The 18,928-nt window shown below is 37.0% G+C and overlaps 1 protein-coding gene across 1 annotated transcript in view; it reads left to right on the forward strand.

Moving 5' to 3' along the window:
- Positions 1–18,928, forward strand: part of Pxn (Peroxidasin) — a 179,085-nt gene that overhangs the window by 156,149 nt on the left and 4,008 nt on the right. Inside the window, exons 17-22 of the mRNA XM_071590599.1 lie at positions 2,431–2,634; positions 3,320–3,811; positions 4,333–4,522; positions 4,778–4,895; positions 11,615–11,826; positions 17,041–17,447. Coding sequence (XP_071446700.1) covers positions 2,431–2,634; positions 3,320–3,811; positions 4,333–4,522; positions 4,778–4,895; positions 11,615–11,826; positions 17,041–17,447 — 1,623 coding nt within the window. The remainder of the gene's footprint in view (positions 1–2,430; positions 2,635–3,319; positions 3,812–4,332; positions 4,523–4,777; positions 4,896–11,614; positions 11,827–17,040; positions 17,448–18,928) is intronic.

Raw genomic sequence — 18,928 nt, forward strand, 5'->3', positions numbered from 1 at the left:
GTGAACTCAAGCAATGTCAAAGTTAATTGTCCTTTCCCCTGGCCTTTTCCTTAAATTATTTGCCATGATTACATCAGCATCCAAGTCCCTTAATCACTAATTCCCAGTTCATGTCTCTAAAGATGGGAGGCAGACTCTTTTTCCCTTTCTCTTGACAATTCTCCATGAGGATTGAATAGATTAAGGGAGGAGAGCCAATGAAAATTGCAGTTAGAGGCCACAAGGGGCCTAAATATCACAACCATCTCTACTCTCTGAAGGTAGGGATGTCATTGGGGTCACTGAGGTTTCACTCTGCCACTCTTGATAGCTTTGGTGCTCCACACAATGTGACTTGAATTGTGTAATTCCTGGTGTTGCATACTTGACTCCATTCTCATTGTGTGTAGGTCTTTTTAGTATCTTTATTAGAAAGTGTCATGCATACAAATGACCCAGCAGCCAACTGAGCTATCAGACTGTTTAAATAATTAGTATTACTAGCTATTATGGTGAGGTAGCCTACAGCTAAGGTTATTTGCACCATTAGGGAGAAGTGGGTAATTTGGGAGAGGGAATGATGTAGGAAAGAATGATGAAGAGGAACTTTGAATTGGCATTAGCCTACCCTTGGTGAAAGATGTCAAGGGGCCTCACACAATGGCTGACAAGTGGCTTACTCCACTTGGAAGTGCTCTCTGCATGACACCTTAATTAGAAATCAGGACATCATTAAAAGTTCCACCATCACATGGGATTCGAACTGAGACCCTCTAGATGGAATAATTTGTTGAAGTGTCATAGAGAAGTTACATTCACATGGTGGCTGGTGAGAAAATAACTGCTCCAGGACATTAGCACCTCCACTCATCATTCTTCTGTGACCACATCTTATTTTTTTTGTGGATCATAAAAGGTACCTCAATATGTGGCCTCAATCACTTTTCAGATTGTTTTAAATTAAGCCCAAATGCACACTCCCTGATACTTGGTACCAGCCCTTCTCTTCTTATTGTTGCAAATGATACTTGTGTTTTAACTTAATGCATTTGGAAGATATTCATCTGAATAAACAGCAAAAGTACTCGGCATATATTTTAAAGATTTTTTGGCTTTTAAAATTATCATCAGTATACTCCCAAGGCACCCCATAAGCTATCCTGTCGTGGCCCTATGTGTCTGATGGCTCCTATCCATCAGACACATGGGGCCATTGTATTGATATGGTTGTATAGCAGCCCAATGGCCTCAGGATCATTGGGAATCATGAATATGCTCAATTTAAGCCTGTATGTTAATATTTTGTTCATTAGTTGTCATACTCATGAGGACAACAATAAAAGAATAGGCATTAGTTGCTGCTGAAGCTGTTTTAATCCCTGATGGCCAAACACATGCGCACACACTTCAATGTGGGGCTCATTAAAATCCAAATTATCCGGAGTGTCATGAATGGGTGGTCTTACCTCAAACTGAAAGGAAACTGAATTGTTAATTGGATACATATGGATATGGGCAACGACAATTGCTTTATCCATCTGCAGCTGAAAATTTCTTCTTTACATCAGTTATCTATTGAGTAGCCTGGGAATCTGATACATGAAAATTGTATGCATCATCTGCACCTCCATAATATAAAATAAAATGATTTGGGATTCGAACTATACTATTGGCTATTTATATGTCACTTGGAAGCAGATGAGAGAAAAAATAAGTAGGTATATGCACATCTTATATGGTATATTAAGTAGTGTAAATGGAAGGAAGGTCAAAGTCAGTAGGAAAAATAAATAAAAAATATTACTTGATTCTTGATATCCTGAAAGGAGTAAACTTTCACTTACTAAGTAGAGTTTGGATTAGGTAATGCATGATTGGGTTAAATACCGTTTTAGGTTGCTTTTGTCTCTGTAGCAGAAAACTAACCCTCCTAGCCCTTTGAATATGCAAACTTCTCACATTATTTCACAAATTGCAGTCAGACAAATTAATTTACTCAGCACTGATTATTGTTGTTATTTTCATAAAATAATCATGAATAACAAATATTGTCCCTATCAAATCTAGCATCTGATGTTTAATAGTAGTGGATAGCAAATATAAAGCTGAATAACCCAATTAAATCAGTTACATAAATCTCAGGTTTGGCCAGTTGCACAATCACGAAAACAGTAAATGCATAGAAATTGTCAACCTACTGATGATCTACTTTTAAGTAACTACACCATCACTTCCATATGCCCAACAGTGTATGAGAGAGTGGAAGTGCAGACTACGGTTTGATTGTGGATTCTATTTCCTGTTCTGAGTGTGTCTAGAGGAGGCCAATAGAACTGGATTGGAACCCAGGATCCTTTCTGGTCAGTGGTCAGTCACAAGGCCAGTTGTCTGTCTGTATTGTAATGGATTCACTAAATTGAAGTCTATAACTTTGCAAATTTGTATTTTTAGGTGTATGGTTTTACTGAAGACCTGGCGGAAGATCTGCGGGACTTTAAAGATGAATGGGGTTTGCTAAGGACTGGAGTTACTAGTCGGTCTGGAGGGAAGCCTCTCCTGCCGTTTGCTGGCAACCAGCCGATTGATTGCCGGAGAGACCCACAAGAGAGCAACATTGGCTGCTTTCTGGCAGGAGACATTCGTGCAAATGAGCAGGTAAAAAGAATATTCGATTTCTTAAATTCATTATTTGTTTATAATTGTACATTCTTTATAATTATTATCCATTGACATATTTTGGTATCCATTTTTAATAAATATTAATTGGACGTTTTCAGCCATAATATAGTAAATTTGTTGTGAAATTTGTGATTTGAGGATCTTATTGTTCATATCTGCAATTTTAATGCAGTTGGTCTCCATTGTATGAAGGGAGCATATTATGATAAATTAGCATTATCATGTGCACTGTGCAGAAGCTTTAGGTTTTAATTATGATGGCATACTCACAATATCATATGTCTACTATGTATTTCATAATATATGTATTTCAATTTTCTGTATTCTAAATTAATTTGGAATTTTGGGAAGCATTCAGCGGATTAAGTTAAAACCGTTAAAAGTTACTGTTGCGGCATCTCCCGCAATATCTTGGAATTTTGTAAAGGTGTTTGCAAAATATATATTTGCTGCATATGGAATAAGTATGCATTGGTAATACCTTAAAATTTCTTAATAAGTAATATTCTGAATTTGGCGCTGACATTTTAAGTGTATGATGGAAGTGCTTTTTTTTGGTTCAGTGGAACACAATTTGTGGAGCATGAGTTTGCCAAGGCCAGCTTTCCCTTCATCACAGAAGAGTCACTCTTTTTCTGAGCTAATTGTTTTTGCTGGACAGGTGGCGCTCCTGGCAATGCACACCCTGTGGCTGAGAGAGCACAACAGGCTTGCAGCGGGACTTAGGCAGCTCAACCCATCATGGGATGGAGAGACCATCTACCAGGAGGCGAGGAAGATTGTGGGTGCCACCATGCAGCACATCACTTATTCCCACTGGCTGCCACATATTGTTGGGCCCAGTGGAATGGAGATGCTTGGGTCTTACGCTGGCTATGACCCAACAGTAGAGGCCACCATATCTAATGCTTTTGCCACTGCAGCCCTGAGATTTGGCCACTCCCTCATCAATCCAGTGCTGCAAAGGCTTGATAACAACTTGCGGCCTATTCCGGAGGGGCCCCTCCCGCTACACAAGGCCTTTTTTTCACCTTGGCGACTCGTTGAAGAAGGCGGGGTGGACCCTCTGATGAGGGGCATGTTCTCGATCCCAGCCAAGCTGAAAACTCCACACCAAACCCTAAATTCGGAGCTAACTGAGCGCCTGTTTGAGGTGAGGCACACTCCCTCTGCCCCCCCCCCCCCAACCTCTCCAATTCTAACATATTGGTAGTGAGTAGATGAGAATTGGGAAGTTTATGACTTCTCACAAATTTAATGATGAAAATTCTATAATATAGGCACCATTGTTTGAGGCTAAACTTTCTTATTTATGCCTTGTGGGTTACAATGTAACTTTAGTTCATGGAATATTTAGCCTCTGATGAATTTCTGAGCCCATCTTCATACTTTTTTTCAAGACAAACACCCCAGTGTTCTATTGAAATGCAAAGGAATAACATAGGTGAATCTTTGTAGTTATGGTGAAATATACACTTTTGTGTGTCACTAGCCTATTCGATGACAGCATTGAAACAGCTTTTTGCTTTAAGAATTGCAACATAGGAAGGGCAAAAAGTGATCTTCGTGCAGAAGATTCCTTATTACTGTTCATTTTTTGTACAAGTGTGTGTGATCTGTGTGAAAAATTAGCTGGGGACCAAGGTTTTGAAGATAAATTTTATCACATTCAAGGTGGCCCACGAAGTTGCCTTGGATTTGGCTGCAATCAACATCCAAAGAGGACGTGATCATGGACTTCCTGGGTATAATGAATACAGAGAATTTTGCAATTTGAGCCCTGCAAGAACATTTGATGAGCTTCATAATGAGATTCGGAACATCAAGTTGAGAGAAAAACTAAAGCACTTATACGGGCATCCAGGTATTTATAGCAAGAAACATTTCCCATTTCTCTCAGAAAATATGCATGGAAATATCTAAAAATTGACTCTTGACTTATCCAAATTTGTTTTTAATGCATATTATTGGGGATTTCCTGAAATAAATTGTCTTACTGAGTTTCCCCACTTGAATCTCCTCTGGTAGTTTTACCATTTCGTAAAGACTTTCTGCTGTATTTATGTTATTGATATAATTCTGCTGTGTAATTAATGTCTTCATTTCTTCTAAATAACAGGAAATGTGGATGTCTGGGTTGGAGGAATCTTGGAAGACCCTGTCCCCGGCGGGAAAGTGGGACCTCTTTTTCAGTGTCTCTTAGTTGAGCAGTTCCGTAGACTCCGAAATGGGGATAGGTAAGATAAATTTGTTCCTACAGCAGAGACCATACTGGAACCTGCTAGACCATACTGTTGCTAAAGTTCAAGTAGTTCACTCATAATAGTTAAAGAAACATTGAATGCAACACCAGGCACCTTTCCCCTGCCTGAACCCAAACTGATCATCCCCTAAGTAATCATTTGCTCTGCTCTCCATTCCTTATTTGATGATCCTGAGAAGTATTTTAGCTGCATGTAAAATCAAACTGTTCTGTAGTTCTCACATCATGTAGTATTTACCTTTTTTGGGGTGGAAACCAAAACTAAACTGATGAAATCTTCTAGCCAATTTCCTCTCTCATAAATTGATCCATAAACACTCTTCCTCCCGCACTTTCCTAAACTTTTAAGCAGTTCCTCAGGAATGCTGTCTACTGCCACAACATTATTTGATTCCAATTCCCTTAATGCTCTTTATATCTCACTGTCGGGTAAGCAAGCTTTCCTCATCCACCTCACTATTACTGTTTAACCTTTCTGGCTTAAGTTCTTTACCATTTAAGTTCTTCTGGATATTCCTTCCATATCTATTGGATCTTTTCTTGTTTAACCAATATTTTGCTTACTGATCTCTGATTGTTAACACAAATTTTCCCTTCTTACTTCCTGATAGTGCTTTAACCTTCTTGTATAGGGCACCAATTTCACCTTACCTCTGCAAACTTTCCATATCCTCACACTGCATCTTCCACCATACTTCTTTTTCCCTATTTGTTAACCTTCTAAATTTATTGTTTACCTCTCAATACTTCCTTCTATGTAATTCTATATTTACATTCTTCCATTTCTTTCTCTCATCTACCTTTCTAATCATCCCTTCCATGACCCATGGTTTCCTTGACCTTTTCCTATTAAGAGTTTCTATAGTTTCTTTTGTGGCTTTTGCTATCCCTTTTTTGATATTATCCCATTTTTCCCCGACAGTACATAGATCCTTTCCCTCTCTCATGATTTTCTGTACAGCATGCTGATACCCTTTCCTTGTGAATCCAGTTAATGCTTCTACTTTTCTTTTCAATAACCATGTCCCTGCCTAATCTTTTTGAATTGAATTCTACACTTGATAATTACTAAATTGTGAATTGAGTCTATATTTGCTCCAGATTAACTGATTGATAAACCAGACAAATTGATCACGCTGCTCCTAAATCTGTGCACAACCATATTATAGTCTAAATAATGCCTTCCTTGGCATTTTCTATGTATACCTAAGCCTTTTGTGGTATCTGAACCAAGTGTTGGTGATGATTAATCCTCTTCTCCTGCAGAATTTAATTGCTTTTCCATATGGTCATTCCATGTTCTTAAACCATAATCTTCTATCCCTTTACCAACTCTTCTTTCTCCTATCATTATGTTCAAATCCCCCATCACTATCAAATGTTTCCCTCCAGGAACACTCGCGATTATATCCTCTTAACTGATACCCTATTGAATATTCCTCCTTATGATTGCTTGGTGACATGTATACCTGAACAATGACCAAGTTCATTGGTTCTGTAATTAGTTTTACTAGTAATATTCTATTTGTTGTTTGTTCTAAATTAGCTATGTTTTATCTTACGTTTTTATTCAATATTATTGTCATCTTTCACTGCCTTTCTTCCCGTACATTGTTAATTACTCTATAACACTCACTTCAATAATCTTCACTATCCACGCACACACAAAAGGGTTGGCTGAAAAGTTTCTAATCTCTACATAAAGATGACATCATTCTTCAACAAATGTTGGGAATGAGAATATGCTATGAAAGTTTCCCAGCAACCTTTCAGCCATTTTTGGACGCTCTGTTGTATTTTGAAAATCATTTGTGTGAGTCGTCGTAAAGGTTTTTGTGAAAATGGATACCTGGTATCAAGCTGTCATTAAATATTTGTTTTTGAAAGGCCTAGCACCTGGGAAAATCAAAGATTAGTTGGATGCTGTGTACAAGGACTCTGCAGCATCATTTACTACCGTGAAATTCTGGGCAGCTGTATTGAAACATGGCCATGTCAGCTTGGCTGATGATGAGTGTTTGGGATGGCCAAAAACTGCAACAATCACCGAAAACATCGAAAAAGTTCACCAATGGGCAACCATTGAATAAGAGTTAGAGAGTTGGCTTGAGGCTATGGGCATATTGAAAGAATGTGTTCTGCATATAGAGGCTGAAGAATTGGACATGGGTAAGCTATCTGCGGGTTGGTTGCTGCGTTTGCTCACTTTGGACCAAAAATATGTTTGAATGAACATTTCCCTGTTGGAGCAGTTTAAGTGAAGCGAGTCAGATTTTTTACGTCAATTCATAACTCTAGATGACACTTGGATCCACCGCTACCCTTCTGAGATGAAAGAACAGTCAAAGCAGAGGACTGCAAAGGGTGAGCCCACTCCAAAAAAGACAAAAATGGTTCCATCAGCCCGGAAGGTGATGGAAACTGTTTTTTGGGATAGTCGTGGAATTGTGTTCACCAATATCTTCAAAAAGGCAAATCAATAACATGGGAGTGTTATGCATCATTATTTGACAAACTGAAGGCAGAAATTGCCAAAAAAACGGCCACATTTAAAGAAAAAGAATTTTCTCGATAAAGTTTTCTGGGGTCTTCCACCGGGTCAGGAGTTCCATATTGGCCGACGTTTGAACGCTCGACTCGTGAATCATTCTCAGGGTAGATGATTGCCATAATGAGTGTAGATGCACCGTGGCTAAAATTCATAATTTGTACTCTGCATTGGTTGAGTACCATAATCATCAGATCTGACCCACAGCGACTTATTCCAGTTTCTTAACCTTAAAGTTTTTCTTGGAGGACAGAGATTTTCATCAAACAAGGAGGTTATCACATCTGTTAATGCCTGTTTTGCAGAGAAACACATATACTACTATTTGGAAGGGTATTAAAAAAGTTATAGAGCATTGCTGGAAAAAGTGTATTGACTTAAAAGGAGACCACGTTGAAAAATGAAAGTAAATTTGAAGAAAAAAATGTGTTGTGTATTTGTTTGGTGGGAAAATTTTCACAATGTCCTCATACTTAAAAGACATCAACCCAGTTCAACCAAGCATCTTAATAGCAATGAAACCCTCAAACAGAATACAGCTGCCTTACACCCAAAAATGCTGCCAGAAACCTTGCTACAACATGTCTAATTATTCACCCCATTACCTCGTTCGAGGACCCAAACATGGGGATTGCTCATGCTTTTCAAGCCACCTGTACATATGTAACTATAGATGCAGTTAGTCTACTTCAATGCCACCTGTATCCTGCATTTTATGTTGGCAAATGCTCCACCCTACTCAACCAATGCAATGATAAATGCACGTAATCCTGCGAAGCCTCCTCTCCCAATTCCCCATTCCTTCCCACCCATGGAGACATGGAGGAATATTTGGAGACTGGGTCACAGTGTTGATATTACACTCTCCACCACTTAATACGCTGCCCATCAAGGTCTGAGCCATGGTGCTGGCGAGCATCTGGCCATCACCATGAGCAAATGAGCCATCAGCCAACCAGGCCCTCTGCATCACTCCAAGAGAAGAGATTAATTATCATTGATCAGTCCGCATCACTCCATCACATTATCCTACCCCACTGAGTCATAAAAATTGTTCCCAAACCCTGCTATGCGAATTTAAAATTTTACTTGAAGGTTAAACTTAGAGTCAAGACACTCAGTAATAAATCTTTTTAAATAGTTGGATTCTGAAGGTGAGAAGATAGGGGTTTAAATTATTACTAAAATTAGATTTCTTCTTTGAATCTTAATATGCATATCTTGAGGATGTGTTTGTCCTGGGGTAGGTCATTGGACTGCTCACTGGAGGGCCCAGGTTCAATTCCTGGGCACCCTCAGCTCCACCCAAGCTATGTGATACAGGGTCGCACCCAAAAGTGGTAGGACTGATTTTTTTACAAGAATTTTATTGACGATATACTTACATCGACTTAATAATCTTCAAAGTATGCTCCTTGAGCTGCTACACACTTAGTATAACGTTGCTCCCGTTCCCCGTACGCTCGCTGGAAATGTTTTTGGGGATGCCGTTGATGACCCTCGTCGAAGCCTCTTGAACGGCCTTTATCGAGTCAAAACGTCATCCCTTGAGCTGTCTTTTCATCAGGGGGAAGAAGAAGAAGTCCGGTGGTGCCAGATCGGGAGAATAGGGCGGGTGCGGCAACGTGGCAACGCCGTATTTGACCAGGAGCTGTCTGACGACGAGCGCGCCATGGCAGAATTTTCGGTACCATCTTGGCGCACACCTTGCGCATGGCCAAATGCTGTGAAATAATGTGTTGGACGTTGGATGCAGACAGACCCAACTGGTCTGCAATTTCTTCACTGGTTAAGCGTCGGTCTGTGTTCCGCAGTGTCCTCTTTCTGTCCACATTCGTGTCGGTTCTTGCCGTCGACGGCCGCCCGGAGCGATGGTCGTCTTCAACGAACTCCCTACCCTCTTTAAACAACTTGTGCCACTCAAATACTGTGGAACGGCTTAAGGCAGTGTCCCCATTGGCCTGCTTGATCATATCTAGGGTCTCAGTTGCCGTCTTCCCGAGTTTCACACAAAACTTCACGGAATAACGTTGCCCTAAATTCAGATTCATTTTGTTTTTCGACGTGGACAAAAAACTTGCTTCACTAAAAACGGTGTCCTCACTCAACTACAGCCCGCAAGCGACTGAGGTTGGTGTCGGTCTGTTGCTAAGAGCCTCCTCCACCTTACCCTGCCAAGCAGACCCCCCTCCGCCGCGCCAGAGAAAATCAGTCCGACCACTTTTGGGTGCGACCCTGTATTTCAGGTACCAGCTGTTCCTGGGAAACCATAACTGATTCGAGGAAAGGAACTGGTCCCCCCTAAACATCTCACAATATTATTTTACAATCATGGGGAATGGTTTGCTGAATGTACAAAACATGAATTATTTCAATTGTGCTAATGATTTGTTTGTTATTCATTATTTGACCGAGAAGTTCCCTTAAGTGTAAAATTAATTTTATTTTCTAGAAGTTACCGTGATTTATTTCTCAGTTGTTATTATCCTCTAAATTATTGCAAGGGAAATTCAACCCATGGCGAGCCTTAGTTGAAAAATAGCCAAATATGAGTTACTGCTAAGGATTCATATAATAAAATTAGGTGTTTGAAATACTTAACAAATTGTTCCTGATGACCTTGTTCAAGAATTTTGCCTATATAAATAATATTACAAGTTACAATTGAACATTAATCATTTATACTTTCTATTTATTTAGTAATCAGGGCAGTTTTATTTATTATGATTGGATTTATGTTAATGCATGAATTGTGTTCCTGTTCTTAACAGTTTTAAAGTCTTCAAAGTTAATTCATTTTCATTCAATAAATCAAAAGGATGAATAAAGAAAAATAGATGATGATGAATGAGAGCTGTGAGAAGCCCTACCTTTGATAAAAATTATAAAGGGGATGGATGTGGCTGCAAAGACAGAAAACAAAGCTCTTAGAAGAACTTTAATAATGATAATTGTAAAAAAACAAATGCAATTGAAAAATTAATGAAAGTTGCAAAAATAATTATTGACCAATTAAAAATTAGATTTTGAAAATTAACTACTCAAAGAACAGATGTAGACATTCTAATGAGGAGGAAACAAGGAGTGGAACCGTTATGGTGCAGTGGCTAATGGGGCACATATAAAGTCTTCTTACCTAGAGGGCTTGGCTTTGAATCCTGGAGGCGGCAAATCTTTTTCAGTGGTATCCCGATCCCTACTTGAGATGCTTTGTAGAGAACACTTTGAGTGAGTAGTATGTGGTCCGTTGGATGGGACGTATAACTGCGGAATCCTTGCCACCTTTCATTAAGAGTATGCTAATGCCGATGCCAGGTTTCTCTCTACCCTTCCTCCATTCCCATCCATCCCTAATGGCGCAAATGACCTCAGCTGTGGGTCATCTCCCCTAATGACTACCACTGCTACTACCACTAGGAAACAAAGTGCAAAAACACTTCTTCTAATGTGCTCCATGGATAAGAGAAAATAGTTCTCTTATCCTGTGCAAGCAGGATGGAAGTACATATCCTTTATGATGTGATACCAATCTTTTCTTTACTGTTCATACTACTACTACTTTATTACTCTACTTCTCTACTCTACCCTCATACTGCTACTATACTTTACTACTCATTTATTTTTCTTTACTACTCATGAAAATATACATGTATTTATAAAACTGTCATTGTAGCAATAGTAATATTATGTTTCAGCCCTGTCTATACAAACATCAAATATGTATTTTTTTATATCCAAATGGTCAACCCTCATCACTGGATATTGACATTCTTGTACTGCCTGGGAGCTTACTGGCTTATATATATATATATATATATATATATATATATATATATATATATATATATATATATATATATATATATATATATATATATATATATATATATATATATATATATATATATATATATATATATATATATATATATATATATATATTTATTTATTTATTTTTTTTTTTTTTTAATGCACATTAATTGCACATTTTCAATGAAATGGGTATGCATTAGCCATATGATTGAACTATAATTGAATGTGATATTTTGGGATCCAACATTGGATTTCATTTCACCTTCATGAGAGCTCACATTGATGAATGAAATCTTTTTTGTAGCCTACTAATCCAACATTATTTTCATTAGATTCTGGTATGAAAACCCGGCTGTGTTCAAGCCAGAGCAACTTCTGCAAATTAAGCAGTCATCCCTGGCCCGTGTTATCTGTGATAATGGAGACAACATAACTGAAGTGAATAAGGATGTCTTCATCTTGCCAAAGCACCATAATCCACATTTCGTTCAGTGCCCTTCTCTCCCAGAAATTGATTTAAGGTTTTGGACTGAATGTTGTGATGGTAAGGAACATTCACCTTGTAACTACCCTTTATTTTAACTTCAGTGGCAAGCTTTATATTGATAAAGTGGAGCTTTTATGCCATAAAAATGTCTATATACTTGTCTCTTCCCCTTTTTAAATGAAATTCATAAAACTACTGAGCATTAAGGAGTTCTAGAGCAAACGTCAAAGAATGCAGCATGGCAAGTAAGGTATGGTAGTTAAATCTATAAATATAATGGCTCTCTTCATATTTATTGGCTGGCACCTTGCAGCATTTGTATAGGCCAGGGCAAGTTTTACCCTGCTCTAAAAGTTGTGAACAATTCTATTGTTTCAGGCTTCACTTCGTGGAAGTAATTGATATCCATTGTTGAAATAGAAAGAAAGACTCGTACTTTTCCACAGATTTTATTATACGGCACGACGCGTTTCACCGACTTGCGGCATCATCAGGTACCTGATGATGCCGCAAGTCGGTGAAACGCGTCGTGCCGTATAATAAAATCTGTGGAAAAGTACGAGTCTTTCTTTCTATTTCAACAATGGATATTGTGAACAATTGTTTACTAAAAGCAATAGAGGTGAACCAATGGATGGTATAGATAAATTCTAATTTGAATTAATCAACATATTCCTATTGCATATGGAAAATATTTTGTGTTATTTCCTAAGAATAATTTAGAATAAAGAGATTTTTGATAAAATATGAATGTCTTAAATTCGTAAATAAAAGATCCTTCATAGGTATATAATTGCAGTTTTAATAAGCAGTGTAAAATATTAATCTCTCTCCACTAAAACCAGAGGTATTTTATGAAACTGGGATTATTTTCCCCAATGCTTCAATGATGCCCTGGGTCGATCTTGACAGACACTCTTTCCTCATATTTACATACGTAATAAGGCACACTGTGATTTTTCTGGTTAGGATTAACGAAAAATATTTGGATCAGACAGAAGAGTATCAAAATATTTTTATGTTTACACTTAATACGAAGAAAATGGCATTTTCATGTAAAAAAATTAGCAGCTACAGCATGGTAGTGCAGGGGTTGAACGTTGGGCTACTGATCAGAGGGCCTGGGATTTATTTCTGGGCAAACCTCTCCGGGTACCCTCAGCTGCAGCCGAGATGTGTGATTTTTTTGGTTCCAGATGTTCCTGGGAAACCATAACTGGCACAAGGAAAAGAACAGGCCCTCCTACCCTGATGTGTGAATTTCACACACTGTTAGGCTTAGTATTGGGTGAGCCCTACCATCCTATCAAACTGACCTTCAGGTTGATAACTGTGTTAATGCTTTATATGTATATAAGTCTCTGTAGTTATCTACATTTGTTAATTCTATATTTAATGGTGCCTCCGTTGGTTATCAAGTTAACACATTGATTATGGATGACCAGATTTTTCGCATTATGAAATGCAAATAATGGCCAAACCAGGAAATGATATTTGTTGATTTTTGTCAAAGAAACTGTTCCTCAACATTTATAAATTACTATTAACTCTCAAGGAAGTTGAGCAAATGAACTGCACACTGTAAACATTCATCAATGGTAAGAATTATAAAATGAAATACTATGTTTTTTGACAATTGTTACGCTGTGTGACAACTTATCTGCCATTCTTTCTCAAAGATTAGTAATAACTAGTGACAATTCATTTATCACTTTTCTTTAATGATTAGTATTAGTTACAGGTATATCTGTACCCACACAGCATATTACCTTGTTTGAATGTTTCAAAATGGTTAAAAAATAAAAAAGGATATTTTCCTAATGCCTGTGTAATGTTAAATGGATATTTGTGGTTAAATCATCTAATTCATTGTATTGACAAATTCAGACATACACACCCAAATTAGATGTCATAAAACTTCTGAATAAATGTACTGTAAATACCCACCATAAGTGGTTATTTTTACCTTAGAATTTCCATGTAAGTTGAATGCTGCATAACTGATATCATGTTTACACCAGTATGTACATAGCCTTTTGAACTTAGGGTGCATAATTTTTACTCCTGGCAATAATAATAATAAGTTTATTTGTCCAGAGACTGCATCATACAAAAAATTGTACACATAGAATAGGACACGTCAAGGCTTTAAATATGACTAGGCACATCAAGACACGAAATGGCATTAAAATGACATATTATATTAAATATAACAAGGCACGTCAAGACACATCAAGGCATTAGATATCACATATGATAGTTAAATATAATTATAGGTAATTCACGTACTTTATTTGACATACAATTCATGCAAACATTGTGATACATATTGTATTAATACAATAATATATAAAATAATACACCCGGGTAATAATACACAATGTAATACATATACCTATTCTAAGTTTCATGTTCCATGAAATTCCTAATGTAGTGACTTCTATGGAAATAATAGACAAGGCTATCTAATGAGTGGCTTTTTTATTGAGCTAATGCAAACATATGCATACAATGGTTATGCAAAGTAATGTTCACTTCATCAATAGTTAAGGCTAGCAAAATGGGAACTGATGACCTTTATGAAGAAAATTAAAATTTTATCATAATGAATATTATGCTTAAGTAAACTTGCCCATGCTTGAAAAACTAATTGATAAGTACATGATGCTTGCAATGTTCTTTTGCAGATTCTGTATAAGAAAATGGGATACCATTTATTTCTTTTTTATGTTCATATTTGTCTAGTGACATTTGCACAATTCTTTTTTCCTCAATATAAACCATTTTATAGAATAAAATAGCATTGTTTGCCCTGGGTAACTTTGTAAAACATTTAGATTTGGCTCCTACACTGATAAACACATGCTTTCACTATCATTTTATGTATTCCACCATCATTTTGGTATCAAGCAGTTTTTGAGTCTTAGCTTTTGTTCCATAACAGAAGTTTTGCCTCTCCTTTGCCAAACATTTTAAGTATTCTCATTTCCTGAAACCCTTTCTCTGGATTTCCCCAACAAAAATGCCCCCCTCTTTGTGTGCCACACAAATATCCTAAGTCGGCTCTGTTATAGGTTCAGTCTTTATTGTGCCACATGCATGTGTGATGGCCTTAGGCAAACAAGAACTGATGTCACAATTAAAAGAAGTATCATTCTTACCAGTGTTTCCAAATTCCTATATCACAAAATGCTGATTCAAATCTAAATTTTTTTTTAATCAGTCCCTTTTCCTAATTTCCTCTTGACTTAGTATCTACTGTATTTCTGCTTTGATCTTCCAGCTACTTCTGGTGTTCATTTCTTTCTTTGTTTGAGCCAAATTGTAATAATTCAAAAAAGTAATTTCATTTGACAATCTAGTGTTGTCCCCGATTGCAAAATGTCATTGGTAACTTTTGCACATTCTCCTGAAAGCTCAAGTCCCTTGTAATGCAAAAACAAGATATATGTTTGCAATGCAACAATTTCAAAGTGTAAAAATCATTCATTATTATTGAATGTCATGATTTGATGAATTTCATGGATTTGATGATTCATGAATTTCAGAGTGTAAAAATCTTTCATGATTTTTACACTCTGCAATTGTTGAATTGGCAGATTACTCCATTGAAAGTAGCAGTTGTGGCATCCCCTGGAGATTAGTGGAACACATATGTTTGCGGTAATGTGTAGAGGACATATTATGCTAATTACTGAGTAGCCAGCTAACCATGCTATCACCATTCACAGGAAGGTCACGCTATGATGTAGCACAGTAATACCCTGTAGATCCACCTGTGGTAATGTGTACCCAAGATCAGTGTTTATTGGGAGTTTGCTGTATTTTAATAGGAGTTCACAAATGTATTTTGTGATTTTTTTGAAAACTGTAGTCCATCACGAATCTAAATTGACAGTCTTCACTCATAAAATTTCATCGAAGAATAAGTCTCAAATATTTGGTGGGAGGGAACATTTGGTTCAACTGGAAAACTGATGTTGGTGTAATACCAAGAAATTATTTAATATTTGGTGTTTAAAAAACTACTCCCAAATGGTTAGAAAATGTAATAGACATATACTAACCATATATTGAATACTATGGTCGATATATGGGATATAAAAGTTTATTTATGAGGATTCTTTTCTCCAGCCCTGCCAAAATTGAATAATTCATGAGGTGCCTACTTAACATCATTGAAAAACATCTTTATGAATCTGGATATAATAATAATACAGTAATTCAAATTGGTTTTCTTAGAATATCTATTTAACATTAAAAACAATGTTATCCTCAAATATATCAACATCCTACAGATTCTAAATGTTCAAGAGTAATACTGTATGAACACTAAATAATTGTAACTTTGTTGTGTGGGTACTTTTCACAAATACTACTTTTGTATCATATAACTGTAAACTTTATATCTCACCAAAAATATAACAGTTCTGTGTATTCTATAATGTGTAATCATTGGCATATATCCATTTGTAATGTGGCGGCTTACTTGAGACTCATGTTTTAAATGTTTTCAAATGCGATTGAATCAGGCATGTGTTATTAAGGAAATGTTGGTACTCAATTGTCCTGTCAGTTTGTCAAGTTAATAGAGTAGAAAAAAATGTAAAACATTTATATACACAATGGTATGAATTTCATTAAAGGAAAGCTATATATGTATAAGGTTAAAGAAATTCGACTTTACTCTGACAAATTTGGTACTTTGAAAGATTTTCTAAGATATGTTAACAATCATCATCATCATTGAGAAGTTCATAATGATGACACATCTACTGCATATCAAATGCCCCTTCTGAATTTGCTTAGATATTCCATAAAATGTAATTCTTATATGAACTTAAAATTGTGGTCCGTACATTATTTAATTTAATAAGTATTGTTACACTAAGAAATGCATCCTCTTAATCAAATACTCTAAAAAAAGACTCAACATTGTCATCACTAGTTAAAACAGAACTTTGAGCCAGTGACAATTTGACAGATGCACTTATTATATTAAATAATAAATATATTTATGAATGTAATCACCTTAGTTGCTTTATTCTGGAGGCATGATACCTTTAAGATTTTTGTATGCTATCTTCTGGTTAATACCTATCATTAATGGAAAATGAGTTTTCTGCATTTATATTTCAATATTGGTAAAATTCTCACGAGTAGTCATCCAAGGGAGTGAAGGAGTTGTGGAAAATGTGTTTAGTATAAGCTTGGCACTGTTCCCTATTTCTGATATTCCCTAAATAGTGTAAACAAGAATTTTTCTTTCAGGTTGTGTTGATGGAAAATACAAAAGTTTTGGCCAAACAGTTGTGGGGCGCCAGCGTCGTGCAGCTGAATACTCATTTCCCAGCGATAAGCCAAAACAAAATGCACACGTAATTCATTCAGCATTGCATTCAAATATGACGGGAAATGGCATTGGTGAGGGGGATGGGATGATGGAGAAGGCGGTGGTGTCAATGGATGTGAATGGGGAGAGGATTGAAGGCCTCGAGAGCATGCTGGAGGGTATCAGGAAAGAGATGAAGCAGCTCAAGAGGAAGATCCGGAAGATTGAGGTGCAGTGCAAAGCAGAAATACTTGCGGCAACAAAGATCTGCGTGGAAGATAACGGAGGCATTAGGAAGCATGGGCAGTCTTGGATCACCAACAACTGCACTCGGTGTTCTTGCAAGGTAAAAAAAATAAAATATTGCCACTGTGATTCAGTTGTTCCTAATGATGATTTCTACAGAAGTATTAATAATATTTGGAAATGGGCACATGTATCTTAACACCAGCATCAAAGTGTATCAAAGCATATCGAGCAAGTACCACATTGCATTTCATAAACAAAATGCAGCACGTGTTCTTATTATAAGTGAAGAAAGACTCAATTTTGGAATTTGATATTATGGAAGTTGCAACTCAGCTTCCCTACCATCAGCTGAATTAAGAGTGGGTATGCTTTCTCACACAAGGAAATTTTTATTGTATAAATGCAGTGAAACTTAAAAACATGTGTGCAAGGAGGACAGTGGAAAGTATGTCAAATTGAGGCATACTGTGATTTTTTCTGATTACAGTATTCATCCATATTGCAAGATGTTTGCACAAGCTAAGTGTGCAAATATTCCCAATTCCACACTTGCACAACACACACTCCTTATTGAATGTTCGCCCCTGGAGTTTGACCTCCTGCTTTCCTCACATCACCTTCCATCAAGAGGAGAGACCCTTCCCCTCCCTTCTTTCCACCCCAACATTCTATCAGTATGTTGGTGAGCATGGAAGAGTTGATCTTTAAATTGCAGAAACAAAGACATTCTACCTTTCATCTTTCAGGCACTTCACCAAATTAGCATAAGGATTGCCTCTAGGTTATATTTCAAGGTAAAATGTTATACTGTCTTTTACATTCTATGTTTGTTTCTTTTGCTGAAGTGACTTGAGTGACACACTAAATAATTGTATTAGTGAGGGAATGATATCTATGTTTACCATCATGCATCCATGAGAGAATAAATTGAATGAGAGATAGGGAAGGATTCACTTTGGCACTACTCATGGCCAACTAATGAGATACGCCTCAATTGCGATTATTGAATAATTGCTGACACATGCATACAGCCTTCTAGCAAGACAAACCACACGGGGCTGTGAAGTAAGGCTGCGATTATTTTTCAAAACTTGAGAGACTTTGGAATTTGTTGGCTAAAGATGATCAGTTTGGTGAGAAAGGATATATTTCACTTTGAGCTGTGTGACTGCCTTAGTCATGTGCAGCTGGAAAAAGAAATGTGTCTTGGGGGTGAAACAACCTTCTTAGTGGTAAATAATTGATAATAGAACACATCTGAAGTGTAATTTTCATTCATTTTGGCATATTTTCATTTGACTCCATTGAGATACTGGCTTGTGAGATCCTGTGGTCAGCATAACTTCAGTATAGTGCTTATTCGCCTCTCACTCACCACATTCCCTAACCCCATTCAAGGCATTATATTTTGCAGATGAATGTGCTCTTTTGATATCTGGTAAGGATTTTCTGTGAGAATTCACAATGAGGATGATTTGGAATGTTTCCTCTTTTGAACATTATAATCTTCCATGAAGGATGTGATAGTCTAGCAAAGAAAGTGCTAGGCTGGCTGACCAGAGGGCCTGGATTCAATTC

The sequence above is a fragment of the Hetaerina americana genome, unplaced genomic scaffold (assembly GCF_022747635.1).
Source record: "Hetaerina americana unplaced genomic scaffold, ioHetAmer1.1.p SCAF_4, whole genome shotgun sequence".
NCBI lineage: Eukaryota > Metazoa > Arthropoda > Insecta > Odonata > Calopterygidae > Hetaerina > Hetaerina americana.